This window comes from Triturus cristatus, chromosome 5_2 (genome assembly GCF_964204655.1).
Source record: "Triturus cristatus chromosome 5_2, aTriCri1.1, whole genome shotgun sequence".
Classification (NCBI taxonomy): Eukaryota; Metazoa; Chordata; class Amphibia; order Caudata; family Salamandridae; genus Triturus; species Triturus cristatus.
Window position 1 is genome coordinate 74,000,773 of NC_140588.1, and position 12,758 is coordinate 74,013,530.

Here is a 12,758-nt window from a genome sequence, read left to right on the forward strand (position 1 = left end):
AAACAATATCATTCTTCTCAATACAGTACAATACAATAAAGTCACTAAAAGCTGTCATTTAAAATAGTAGGATGCAATATGCAAGTTAAAACCTTGGAACAATAGGGGTATAGGCAGTGCTTAATTTGTAAAATATTAAGTGCCAGGGCTCTGACCAGGAGGCCATTGTAGCTTGGACCATCCATCGCCCCTATCATCGCTGCCAAAACACCTACTAACCATTTCTCTCGCCTGTAAATGCGTCAGTTCAGGTTATTCCAGGTCCCCAAAGCTAAAGGAATGTCTGGGGAGGCAGGTATTAGTGATTTTTTAAATGTATTTTGTTCCCTAAACAGCTCTTATACTTCTCCCCTCTAATTTACATAAGCAGCGCCACCTTGTGGCAGACTGCCCTAAGTGTGGTGTTGGCAATTAGGTACCGGTGCCGAGCACCGGAAACCAATTAAGTGCCGGTGCTCAGCACCGGAAAGCTCCGGCTCAAATTAAGCACTGGGTATAGGGTTGGGCTGTACATATTGCGCAATTCAATGTTTGTAGTTTGTACAATGGACGCAATAGGAGGTCAAATGCAAGACTGCTGGTTCCCACTTACCACATAAATGCATAGGTCAAAAAGGAATTGAAACAGATTAATTTAGTTAAAAAAAAACGGCCTATATAAATTATAAAACCATTTAGGAATATTGTGGAAAATATACAGATCCTATATCTCTTTGAATCTGTTTCAAATAGATTTCATAATATTTTCGAGAGAGAAATTGATTATGAGACTAAGAATTAGCGTGAGTTTTCAATTCTAGCGAGGGTCTCCTTCGCTTACAGGCCCAAAGGAATGAAGCTACGCAGAAGCATACAAAAGGGTCATGAAGCTTCTTCATGTAGAACAGGGCGACACAGCGCTGCTTAAAATGATGCCGCCTTAAAATAGGTGTAATATATTTGTTTCTCTGTTCCTTGTAGAAATGACAAAAGAAGAGGTGGAGGTCAGACTGGGCAGATAGATTGTCGCATGGGCAAGTAGTCAGGTCACTAAAGGCATACTTTTTTAAAGGGAAGCCCAACATTAGAGGAATTAAGTTTAAGTGGAACCTTAAAAGGATAAACCTGTGGTGCAGGTTCCTTATCGCATCCAAATACGAAATTCACCCTCTGTCAGCAATGGAATCAAGTAATTCATTTTTACAGTTGTGTTTAACTTCTGGGATTCCTTTCTTTCATAGGATAACTTTGCCAATAATAATGCCTTTAGACTCTTTTTTGGGGACCTGGAGCATGAGCTGGGATTTACGTACAATTCTGGGACTCCTAGTGAGTACAAGTTTGATTTAACGTACTCCATCCAGGGGATTTTATGAGCCTTGTCCAGTGAAAGGCAGTTTTGTATGATGGTCTGATTTAGACACACTGTCCTTATTCCATATTGAATGCTACAGCATGATCGGGGCTACTCTTGCTATGTCAGACACATGGGGCAAATCCAGCTCTAAGTGAGTGACATAGTTTGAGAATGAGGGAGGGAGCGAGGCAATTCTCTTGAAAAACCAGTTCTCTAACATCTGTAGGCAATCTGTTGGTACTATGCCCCAGACCCCTGCCCCATAGGTCCTTGCCAAGATCGTTTTGGCAGTGAAGATTGTTGTCATTGTTGTTAGGGGCTTTGAGCCTAGTTTTTTAGTGAAGCTGGAAACAGCCGCCATAGTGCGCTCCATTGTTTGGGCCCTACTACCCACCAGGTGTGACCAGGTTATTTGGTCTCGAAATCAACTCCTAAATATGAAAAGATCTCTGCAACAGCTAGTTTATGAGTCCCATTATGGAACAATGGAATATTTTTGGGGAGAGGTAGTCCTGACACTAAAATAACATGAAACTCACGTAGGTGTCAATTTGGTATTGAAGTGCTACACCTGTCCTGGCTATCAGGAAGGCATTGTCCACATAGGCCAGAATTGGTAATGGAGCTGAGGGGAAATAAGGAACATTAGGCATACACCTTTTCAGGGTGACTTCCACCCTATTTCTGTAAAGTGAAAATAAAAATGGGGCAAGGACACAGCCCTGCCTGACTCCTCTCATGATCTTGAAAGGTCTAGTACTTTCACCATCCCTTCCGTAGCGGACAGAGGCCGTCGCCTGTGAGTACATTTGGCATATCAAGGTAATCAGACTGGAATCCATGCCCATCGTAGCCATGATTACCCACAATTTTGAATGAGCTACGCAGTCAAAAGCCGCCAAGAGGTCCATAAAGGCCATGTATATGTTCCCTCTCTTTGCTCTGGTGTACTTAGAGATGATCAAACTTAAGTTTAGGTACTGGTCAATCGTGCCTCTGTTCTTCATAGAACACCAATTATCCTTTCTATTCTTGTCTTAGTAAATACCATTTCCCCCTAAATGCAGAGTCATTCCGATGGGCTGGTGTATTCCTTTGAGTTAACAGATATTAGGAAAAGAAAAGGATAGCCACACAGCCACATTTTTACTACTACCTAAACAGTAAGGCAGCCATGTAACTTTGCAGACATTTGGTAGAATCGGCTCCTGGTAGTCTTGTAGGGGACCTGGACATGTCATTATTCTATGCTCACTTTTTCTCCTTCAGTGCTGCCACTTTGCATTGAGCCCTCAATTGTGGTCTAGGCTTGTGGTCACACCTTCAAATGCCTCAACAATACCGGACTCCATTATTTCAATGAGAGAATCTTCTTCCACGTACCCAAGAGACTCCTCTGATCCACCGACCTTGCCCTCGCCGAAACCCCACGCACCCGCAGAGCCAGAATGGGTGGAAGGACCTTCTCCTACATCATGGCCAAGACCTAGAACGAGCTCCCGGTCGACATCAGACATGCCCCCTCTCCGAAAGGAGCTGCTTACCCCTCCCCCTAGCATGCTTACAATTTCATGATTGATTGATTGATTGATTGATTGATTGATTGATAGGCTTTGAGTCATGACTTTGCTGCAGGTGTGTATTTAGAGGTCAACAAAATCATGCCTGTCTTTATTAAGACTGCCCCTGGACCCTGTCTTTTGGTATGCACTGTGGGCAGCCTGTTCAGTGTGAGGTTTGCCTGTAACATCCTGTCAGCAAACTGCTTTGGGAGGGTTTTTTAATAAGGCATCATCCAGAATGTTATTAAGCAGGGTTGAAATTTGACATCCTATATATCCGAGAGACCTCTCAAAATAGCTCCTGCTTCATTTGTTCAATGAACTAGCATCATTGGAAGGTTCATTGAGGTCTGATTAGGTTTGGCTTCTGGGCCAGACATTGCTCTTGTGTTTACTGAAAGCCGCATTATGCTCTACTGTGAATAAAATTAGGCTGGGAGGGGAGTGGCACAAATTTTAAAATCTCATCTAGAGCTCTGCTTGGACCATCTCATGGAGATCCTTTTGAAGAGGTCTTAGCAGGCAGTCGTTCAAAGATTGAATATGTCCTGGATCATTAGCTGTTTTAGAGTTGAGTTAGTTTCATATGCAGATGGCACTCACCTTATTCAGGGATTTGGCAAGTTCCCCATCACAGATTGAAGACACTCCATAATCTTGCTTGTCATCTATACAGTCTTGGATGAGCGGTGATTTCCTGGAGCAGTGTAAAGAAAAGATGGAGATGCTGATTGTGGGTTTGGATGACCTATGGGTCTGTTCTTTTTGGCTTGTAAACGTGGTTGCTCTCCACGTATAAGTTTCAAAGGTAAAAAATTGATTTACACTTGTATAAGAATTTGAGTCTGAGGGATCTAGTGAATACAGTGGTGTTCCCCTGAGAGTTTCAGATCAGACTGATTAAGAAATGTTTCCTTTTGGTCCCCAACTCTTAAGGTCTTCTGTGGTTAGAGCTGCTATTATCTCAAGAAATGATTATGCTGATGTGTGATTTCTAGTTCTTCCCACTGGTATCATTCAGAAACCAAAACATGCCTAAAATATGGCCATTCGATTAGTGTACAATCTGGCAAAATGTGATCAGGTCTCTAAGACATAAGGGTAGCTGCACTAACATTCGCTAAACCAACCGATCTACTATAAGTACATTTTGTCTTGCTCACAGTGCCTTTTGTGGATACACTTCTAAGTGCATTCACACTAAACTCCCCTTGTGATTCTCCCTTCTTGCTCCATTTATTGGTTGCACGCATCAAAAGGGAGATAAAGCTGTGGCAGGTCTTTGTGGTGCTCGTCTGTCAGTTGCTTTTGGGATCCACTAGATAAGAAATATTGTGTTTTGGAATGCGCTAACTGCTCACATGCTCTGTAAGGTAGGTTGCTCTCTTTCTGTGTGTTATTTTAAGTTGGAATCAATTCTAGCCCCAATATGCTATTTGGAGCTCGCTATATTCTATAAATCACTCACCTTTGTGCATTTGTGGTAATTTCCCTCCTGGACCCACTTTGGTTCCGCACTTTGTAGTAAATTTGAGACATTGTGGGACGACATCGTATTAGCAAGGCTATATTTTACATGTTTTGCTTGCATGATAATATTCTGAGAATACACTGTACATGCTTTCTCCTTTTTTATTCAATACACTCAGCACAAGGCTAGAACACTGAACAAGATAACATTGTGCTTATGTTGTCCTCTTGTGACCGCTTCTAACATCTAGACACATCATTACATCAGAGCTGTATCTCTAACACAGTGGTTTATTATATATGAACTGTCTCCTGTCCTATTGGAGGTCAGAGAGAAGCATTCCGGTCTTCACCCTCCTGGGATGAAGTGCTGTGATTGGCATGCAGCCCTAGGAACACTGAGCTTCTATCATGCAGAGAGGGATTGCCAGATTCTTCTCCAGGTCGATTGCCTGGCCAAGATATCCAGGTATCGGGGTTCGGGCTAGCCTAACAGTCTGTGCAGAGGGTACACCCATTATGCTCCCAGAGTAGGGGTAGTGATAGGTAAAAAAACAGATAGAGCACTAATGCTGCCATGGTTAGAATCTTCATTCTTTTCACCATGTTCATAATGCTGTTTACTTTGCTTTGTTTTATCTGCCTAATAATCTAGGTGCATGATGCGTATGTGTGAAGGTGGATACTCTCCTCTGCATACAAGGTGCACTTACAAAAGCAGTGGAAACCAAAATGAAAAAAATACAATCACTTGAAGCAGATATATCAGTTTGGAAGATTTAAGTAAAAATAGTGCTTAAAACCACAAAGTGGCAACTGTGGTTATCTGGTTGCAATGGACCAGGACAAAGTCAAAACCTCTGGCTGACTGCGATGCAGCATGGGTCAGATACAGGAACAAAGTTAGGTCCACTGAACAAGGTACCTTATAACCTTGGTGCACTGTCTGTATGCACATTGATTCACGTCATCTGGTGTTGGTTAGGATGAAGGTGTGTAGCAATGCTTTGCATCACTCTGAGTCAGTTTCTATGAAGCTGGCAGCAGTGCGTTGAGGCTTTGTGGGGCTTTTCACCACTCGGCGTTGTTTCCGATAAGGCTGACAGCTGTGTGTTGGGGCTTTGAGGGGCTTAACATTGTTTTGTGTTGGTTCTGATGGGAACTACAGCTAGGCTTGCAGAGCACATTTATTCCCACTTCAAGGGTACAAGACTGGGGAGGCTCAATTTGGGGGGTGGGGACTCACAGCGGGCAGAGTCCAGGTGCAGGATTCAAGATGGTTGGAACCTCCTCTGTCCCTGAGACTCTTATCAGGAGGGCAGCCAATTAGCCCTTGTATTCACTCCTGTGATTCTAGGATCAAGATGCAGGTCCAGTCTTTCCCACTCAGGCAGCAGGGCAGCAGAGTAGCATTCCTTCTGGCAGCAGAGCAGCACAGCAGATTTTCTTCTGAGTCTTGCACAGGACCAGATGCGTACTGGAGAGTTGGGTCTGAGGGTCCAATATTTATCCTTTGTGCCAGCTTTGAAGTAGTAAATGTTTCTAGAGGTTTCTCCCCCAAAAAAGATGTTTGGAGTTTCCTTCCTCCCTGCCTTGGTCCCAGCCTGTCTGGGGGGAAACATACTAGCTTGAAACTCATTGTGAGTGTGCTGAGGCAAAGTCTTTGTGATTTTCAGGAGTAGATGTTGATAGCTCTAACCTCCTATCAAGTCAGAGGTGGCCCATTCTGCCAAAGGATAAGTGAATGCACCCACCCTCTTCATTCCAAAAGGTGCTCTATGAATTAACAAGACCATCGCCCACACCACGGTCCTACAGAAGGCCACCAGACTGGTAAAAGCAACCCAAATGCTGAAATATGTCAACCCCCTTCTAGGTGCTGTAGCACCACAGTTTCTTTTAACCATATCCCTTTCCTGACTAACTAAAGTTTCTTCAAACAGGATTAGGAGATATTTTTAGACACTTCCCACGACTGTGAACCACACAGGCAGTCTCCCTCCTGGTGGAGGTTGGTTAATCACTCGGAGAACAGAACCCTCAAGTGATTAAGACCCAATGATGACAATATCCATCTTACCACACGAACGGATAACATATACCACGTACTGTGAAAGTGTAGTTGAGGGTCTCTGATACAACACATCTGAGACTCTGGTTCATTGACACTGGTGATTCATTCCTCTGTGTTGGGAGCTAAATGAATCTCTGCTTCTCTCTTCCCCATATGTATCTGGGTAAAACACAAAGACCGCCTGCCAGCTCCACCTAGTCATGTGACCCATGCGGCAGGCACCAAATGATTAGGACAAGAAAATGCCAACTTTCTAAAAGTTATTATCAAAAACAGTGGTTCCTGTGGAATAATAGAATCATATGTACATAATGAGATGTACAATCACAATGGAAGGGTTAAAATGATGTTAGAGGACAAAGAAACCATATACACCTATGGTTTTAGTTTGATACAATCGTATTTTATATTTTCCAAACAAAATTCTATATACAATGAAAAAGAAAATGTGCGTAGTGTCCCCAGTGAGAAACAGGAAACTAAAGTATTGGTGATATCATTGTGACAGTATTTTACAAGGTTTCCAAAGTATTCCAAAAAGTCTACCATTTAATAAATCAATACATAATACACAGCAGCTATATACAATAATATACGCTGTTAATGGTTCGCTTTCTTTAGTTGCCGACGACGTTTTGACCCTCTACGTGATCTAGGGTCTCATCAGGACCTAAGGATTTAGGGACATCTGATGGGTAGAATGCGCAGCCGTGTGAGGTGTATGTGCCAACAGTGGGTGGATAGAGAAAAACAAAAAACAAAAAACGAGATACTCACAAGGACACCCAGCCAGGCGTGTATGAAGACGGTAGTGAGGAACTCTGGAGTCGGTGTTAATCACAGCTGGTGCTGTCGCGCTGACCTGTGGATCACAGCACAGGCAGCACAACAGCGTTCGTCTGTCTGCTGATGGCCAAATTACAATTTCGATTGTGCATCTCATATTCTACATATGATTCTATTATTCCACAGGAACCACTGTTTTTGATAATAATTTACCTACCCAGGTTCCTTAGTGAGTTGGGTTCCCTTGTCCTTTCCTCAACTTTCTAAAAGTGGCTTTGTCTGAATTGTGACTTAAAATCCGACTTTGCCAACAAAAAGCGTTTTTAATTACAATGCTTTAGACAGCAAACTCAACATTCCAAGTTGCTCCCACTGGAAAGTTATCACTTATTAAATGTAATAAGGTATCCCAATGTTATAATATGGGAGAGGCCGGCATTGGCCGGCATTGGAGTAGTGAAAAAAATAATTTAAGATTTTTTCACTTCAAGGACATGGAAAAGTTAAGTACATGCCCAGCATGTTACATACGCTGCATCCTGCCCTCTGGGCTGTGTAGGACGTACCCTAGAGGTGACTTATATGTATTAAAACGGAAGGTCTAGGCCTTGCATAAGGTTTATTTTGCCAGGTCGAGATGGCAGTTTTACACTGCACACATAGGCTGTAATGGCAGGCCTTATATAGGTTTAAAAGGCTACTTATGTGGGTGGCACAATTAGTGCTGCAGGCACACAAGTATCTCCTAATTTCTAGGCCCTGGGTACCTGTAGTACCAGTTTACATTTCAAGTAAAATTAATATGCCAATTGGGTGGAAGTCAACATTACCATGTTTAGGGACAGAGCACAAGCACTTAAACACTGGTTAGAAGTGCTAAAGTTCGCAGCGTCCTAAAGCCAGCAAAAACGCAGTCAGGAAAAACAAGATGATTGAAGGCAAAACATTGGGGGAAAACCATGCCAAGGATGTCAGATCCAACACCAGGAATATCATGATGCCACTTGTTTTACTGCCACCTTTCCACGCACAGAAATGGCACAGTTTATAAGGATGTTATCACTCCACTCCTGATTAATATAGATGTGCAAATATATTTTGAGAATCATTTCATACACAGTGCAAAGATGGAGACACTTTCTTTCTCCGATTGATGACTGATCATGGACCTAACCATATCCCTAGAAGAATTATAATATTTATAAACATTGAGTCTAATTATTCATTTTTGACACAATTGTTCAAATAAATGTTGTTTCAAAGACCGTTTTGAATACAAACTCATTAAATGTTCTAATAAAAGAGGACCTTTACAAGTATCTATGAATATTATTTCTCTGCAACAGCAGATCGTGTTAGTGTCCATAAGACATTTGTTTGCTGCACCCTCAGAACTGTATAGACTGAGGATCCCTTGCATGCAGGTTGCAACCCTGCAGACTTTGACATTTGCACACATTCCACCATTACCCAGAAGGTGAGACCAGATAAATGAGTAGCCTTCAGTGCCAGTAAATTAAAGTGGGTCCTGGGATAAGTAGAAAGAATCATGTAGAAATGCAGGTCCTTGTGGCAAGGCCAAAAGTTGGCACTGAGCAAATCATACAGTTTTACAAGAGCACATGAAAGGTTCTGGGTCTGAGCAAAATGATAGCTTGCTTTGTCACCAGTCCAAGAAGGGTTTGTTCCAAAGCAAATTACTGGTCCTTAGTCAAAGTATTATAGTAAATTTAAGGATTAGGGGCTCTGACAAGGAAAATTATTGTCCTGGGATGGTTCACACTTAGACTTCAAGCATTTCCTTTTCATGCCATTTGCAATATATATTGTCTTTGTTTTGTTTTGCTAGGTTTGAAGATGGGACGGTTTCCTTCCTAGACATAGTAGCCCTAGGACATGGATTTGATGTGCTGGAGAGGCTGACAGGTCAGTGTGAAAAGACAGCAACGATGCAGTACATGTTTTGCCACTGTTTTGTAATTTTCACTCTTATGCACGCATCTACTTGGTAAGAAAATATATACTCTGAGTGTTATGCCCCAGATAAAGATCCAGTCATTATATGTGGGGGTTGTGTAAAGGAGGGGGGGAGATGTGACCTAGTGGCTAGAGTTGCTGAATTTGGAACATGGGGCGATGAGGTTCAAATCCTGGCCTAAAAATATGTAATATAGTCTGGTTCTGTTGTACAGTTCTTCAATGCCCTCAGGGCAGGTTCTGCTGTAAAGCTCCGCCATGTTCTTAGGCAAGGTTCATATGTATGCAAATGTACATGCAAGCATCAAACTTTTGCAACGAGTCAGCAATAATAAATCAATTGGGTTATGTAAATCCAGTGCAACAGTACACAGATTAATATAATGACCTGCTGGCATGGTCCAAATCTTACAGGTCAGAATTCTGATGGATCTTTACTACCACAACACAGAGCTTTCTCCTGCTAAATCAGTTTGCCATAAGTTCATGAATGAACACAGGGCTTCATGTACAAAGATGTTGTAGTTCTTTTAGTACTTCTTCCTCTTTGTGAATATAAAAGCAAAGCTGTTGGGAGTAGCCTGTGTCTAGGGAACCACTGACAACTCTCAAAAAAACATAAAAAATAATTGTAACTTACCTCATGAATATTGATAAGGTAGGTGAGCTTGTGACACACCATGTTTAAGATGTTTGTGACCCAACCTATCAGCATAGATAGAGATCAGTCCACAAAATTATTTTCAATTTGCAAAACCTCAGTTCACAATTAGTAACCACATTTTGTGAACATAAAATTCATGCATCAGGTCCATAGCTTCCCAAGCAGGTGCGTCCACCTCCTACTGATGTATTCTTGGGATCTGGGGCTGTTGCAGCCTACCCGCTTACCACAAATACTTATTTCTGCATTTACAAAAGTAGGTGGTACTTATTTAAAATTCAAGAATGAACTTGCTAACTATTTTTTTTATATTTTGGCATTTTGAAAAATATTTCTCCCAACTAAGAAATCTGTTCACCTCTTCCTCCATCAATTTTGTTCCTTCCCCATCTCCATCTCCATCTTCAAAATATAGTTGCTTCTTCCATTAATAAGATCGTATTTAGCTTGGGAAGTTATTTAGAAATATCATTGAGTCATCAGAAGCTTGAGAAATTGTGAGTGTGTTCTCATTTTTGTGTGTGGGCCCACACAGGAACATCATCTCACCTACTCCTTGTCCATACATTTGATCACAATTAATCTGCACCATATTGGCGGAATTTCCATGTCAACAAATACCAAATGCAATGTGCATGGGAGAATTTCCTCCCTCAATCATATTTTTCCTCTATAATGATAGGCAGAAAATCTGTCTCGAAATTAAATCAGTAAAAGTTTTATTTATTGCATAACTAATCACTCCATCCATTTATCCACACTTTGAGAGTCTCTGCTGAAACCAAGTATTAGTGGAAAATATATAATCATAATTACAAGAAAGCACTCAGGAATCCCAAAACTATACTTTGGCCAGAAAATATATTCATCTCGGAATATGGCAGCAACTAATTTTGCCGCTACCAACAAACTAAAATGTCTTCTGTTTATAAACCTATATTCATGATCAGCCGACATATGCAATTAGTTGGCCGACCATCTGATAACCCAATTGAGAATAATAATAATTCTATTAGACTGCACCTAGGAAGCCATACAATTTCCTTTCCTCCACTTTCAGATGAGGAGGCACGCTTTGCGTTTGCAGCTACCATTCAGCCAATAACCTATTTTATTCCACTTAATGATGATGATTCTCACTCATACGTTAAAAGAACTACGCCTTTCGGCTCCTCAGCGGATGTTCTACCAGCTAAGTAACATAAAGACCTTTCATTGAAGAATCACAGATGTACTGAAGCCATTATGAATGGCTTGTTAAAGTCTGGGTTGATCCCTGATGAACTAAAATGTGCATGTATTGTACCGCTTTTGAAAAAGACGTCTGTAGATCCTGAAAAAAATGATAATTACAGACTAATCTCTCAGGTCTCTTACCTGCTTAAACCTCTCTTATGTGCTGTCTTCAATCAACTTTCCAACTTGGCTTGCAGCATATTTCCCTGCATCCTATGCAGACCAGCATTGGAGCCTTATGTATTACTGAGACAGTCATGTCTGCTGTATTTGATAAGCTCTTTGCGGTCGCTTAAGTGCCAGCCACTTTGATCTTGTTAGATCTTTCCTGCGGCTTTCTACATAGTGAACCATCAACTGCTGTAAAGGTGCTTGAAGGTCTCTGGCATTATGGACCTGGCACACAGCTGATTTTAGAGCTTCTTATCCACTAGGGTGGTCAGGTTTCATTATCCCTATTTCCATTGGAGCCATGATCTTTAGCTTGAGGCGTCCTGAAGAGTCAGTGCTAGCTCCAAATTTTTTTCAACATGTACAGCCCTCAACTAATCATTTAACTTTTTAATATTTATGAACACTGGAGATATACAGATTATTTTCAAGATCTCCAGGAGTCCAGTTAAAAATGCTGAAGCTTTATCTGATCGCTTTCTGGTCACCTTGCCTTGAAGAGAAACTTGTGTCACAAATTTAGGAGTGAAATGTGGTTTACAGTTGTCAGTTTCCATTCAAACCAAGGCAGTTGTTATTGTCTGTATTTTTCGACTTGGTGTGCTCAAGGAAATTATACACCTGTTCTGCTTTTTGCATACTATTCAAATACCTAATGCTTTCAACATGGCACAATTAGACCAATACAATGCCATCTCCCCTGAAGAATCTGCAAATGCATTGCATACGCTAAAGCTGATACAAAGTTCAACAGTAAGATTGCTGAATCCTAAGAAATCTAATTCCCTCTCCAAATTCCAGCTTCTGGCAAAACAGCAAATGTTGTTTAAAACTGTCTGTTGGATCAATAAGGCCTTTCCCTCCTGAGGCGGAAGCCGGGAGGTCTCCTGTCTTTTCTTGTTTATAAATTCGTGTTTTTTAACAGTTTGGCATTTTGTTCGTGAATTTCACACCTTGTTTTTATTTGGTGTGCTGTGACCTCCCAGCGCTTAGTAGCGCCTAGAATTCACTCCTACCCCTTCCCTGCAGCTCCAGTCCCGCTCTCGGCTGAGTATTGACGCCGAGAGCGCTGGGCGCCGGGTTTGGCGGCCATCTTGGGTCGGGCTGGGTGAGTGAGGCCATCGTCAGCGCTATAAAAGGCGCCAGGTGTTGGTAACGAGTAACTCTGACACTGTACGCACCTTTCCCTCCTGAGGCGGAAGCCGGGAGGTCTCCTGTCTTTTCTTGTTTATAAATTCGTGTTTTTTAACAGTTTGGCATTTTGTTCGTGAATTTCACACCTTGTTTTTATTTGGTGTGCTGTGACCTCCCAGCGCTTAGTAGCGCCTAGAATTCACTCCTACCCCTTCCCTGCAGCTCCAGTCCCGCTCTCGGCTGAGTATTGACGCCGAGAGCGCTGGGCGCCGGGTTTGGCGGCCATCTTGGGTCGGGCTGGGTGAGTGAGGCCATCGTCAGCGCTATAAAAACGGACAGTGATGGCTC

At 42.0% G+C, this 12,758-nt stretch overlaps 1 protein-coding gene across 4 annotated transcripts in view; it reads left to right on the plus strand.

The window, feature by feature from the left end:
- LOC146822680 (molybdenum cofactor sulfurase-like) overlaps nucleotides 1–12,758 on the plus strand; it is a 496,467-nt gene that overhangs the window by 270,332 nt on the left and 213,377 nt on the right. For all 4 annotated transcript variants that reach the window (XM_085606870.1, XM_085606869.1, XM_085606868.1 and 1 more), the window contains one exon: nucleotides 9,078–9,154. In XM_085606870.1, coding sequence (XP_085462996.1) covers nucleotides 9,078–9,154 — 77 coding nt within the window. The remainder of the gene's footprint in view (nucleotides 1–9,077; nucleotides 9,155–12,758) is intronic.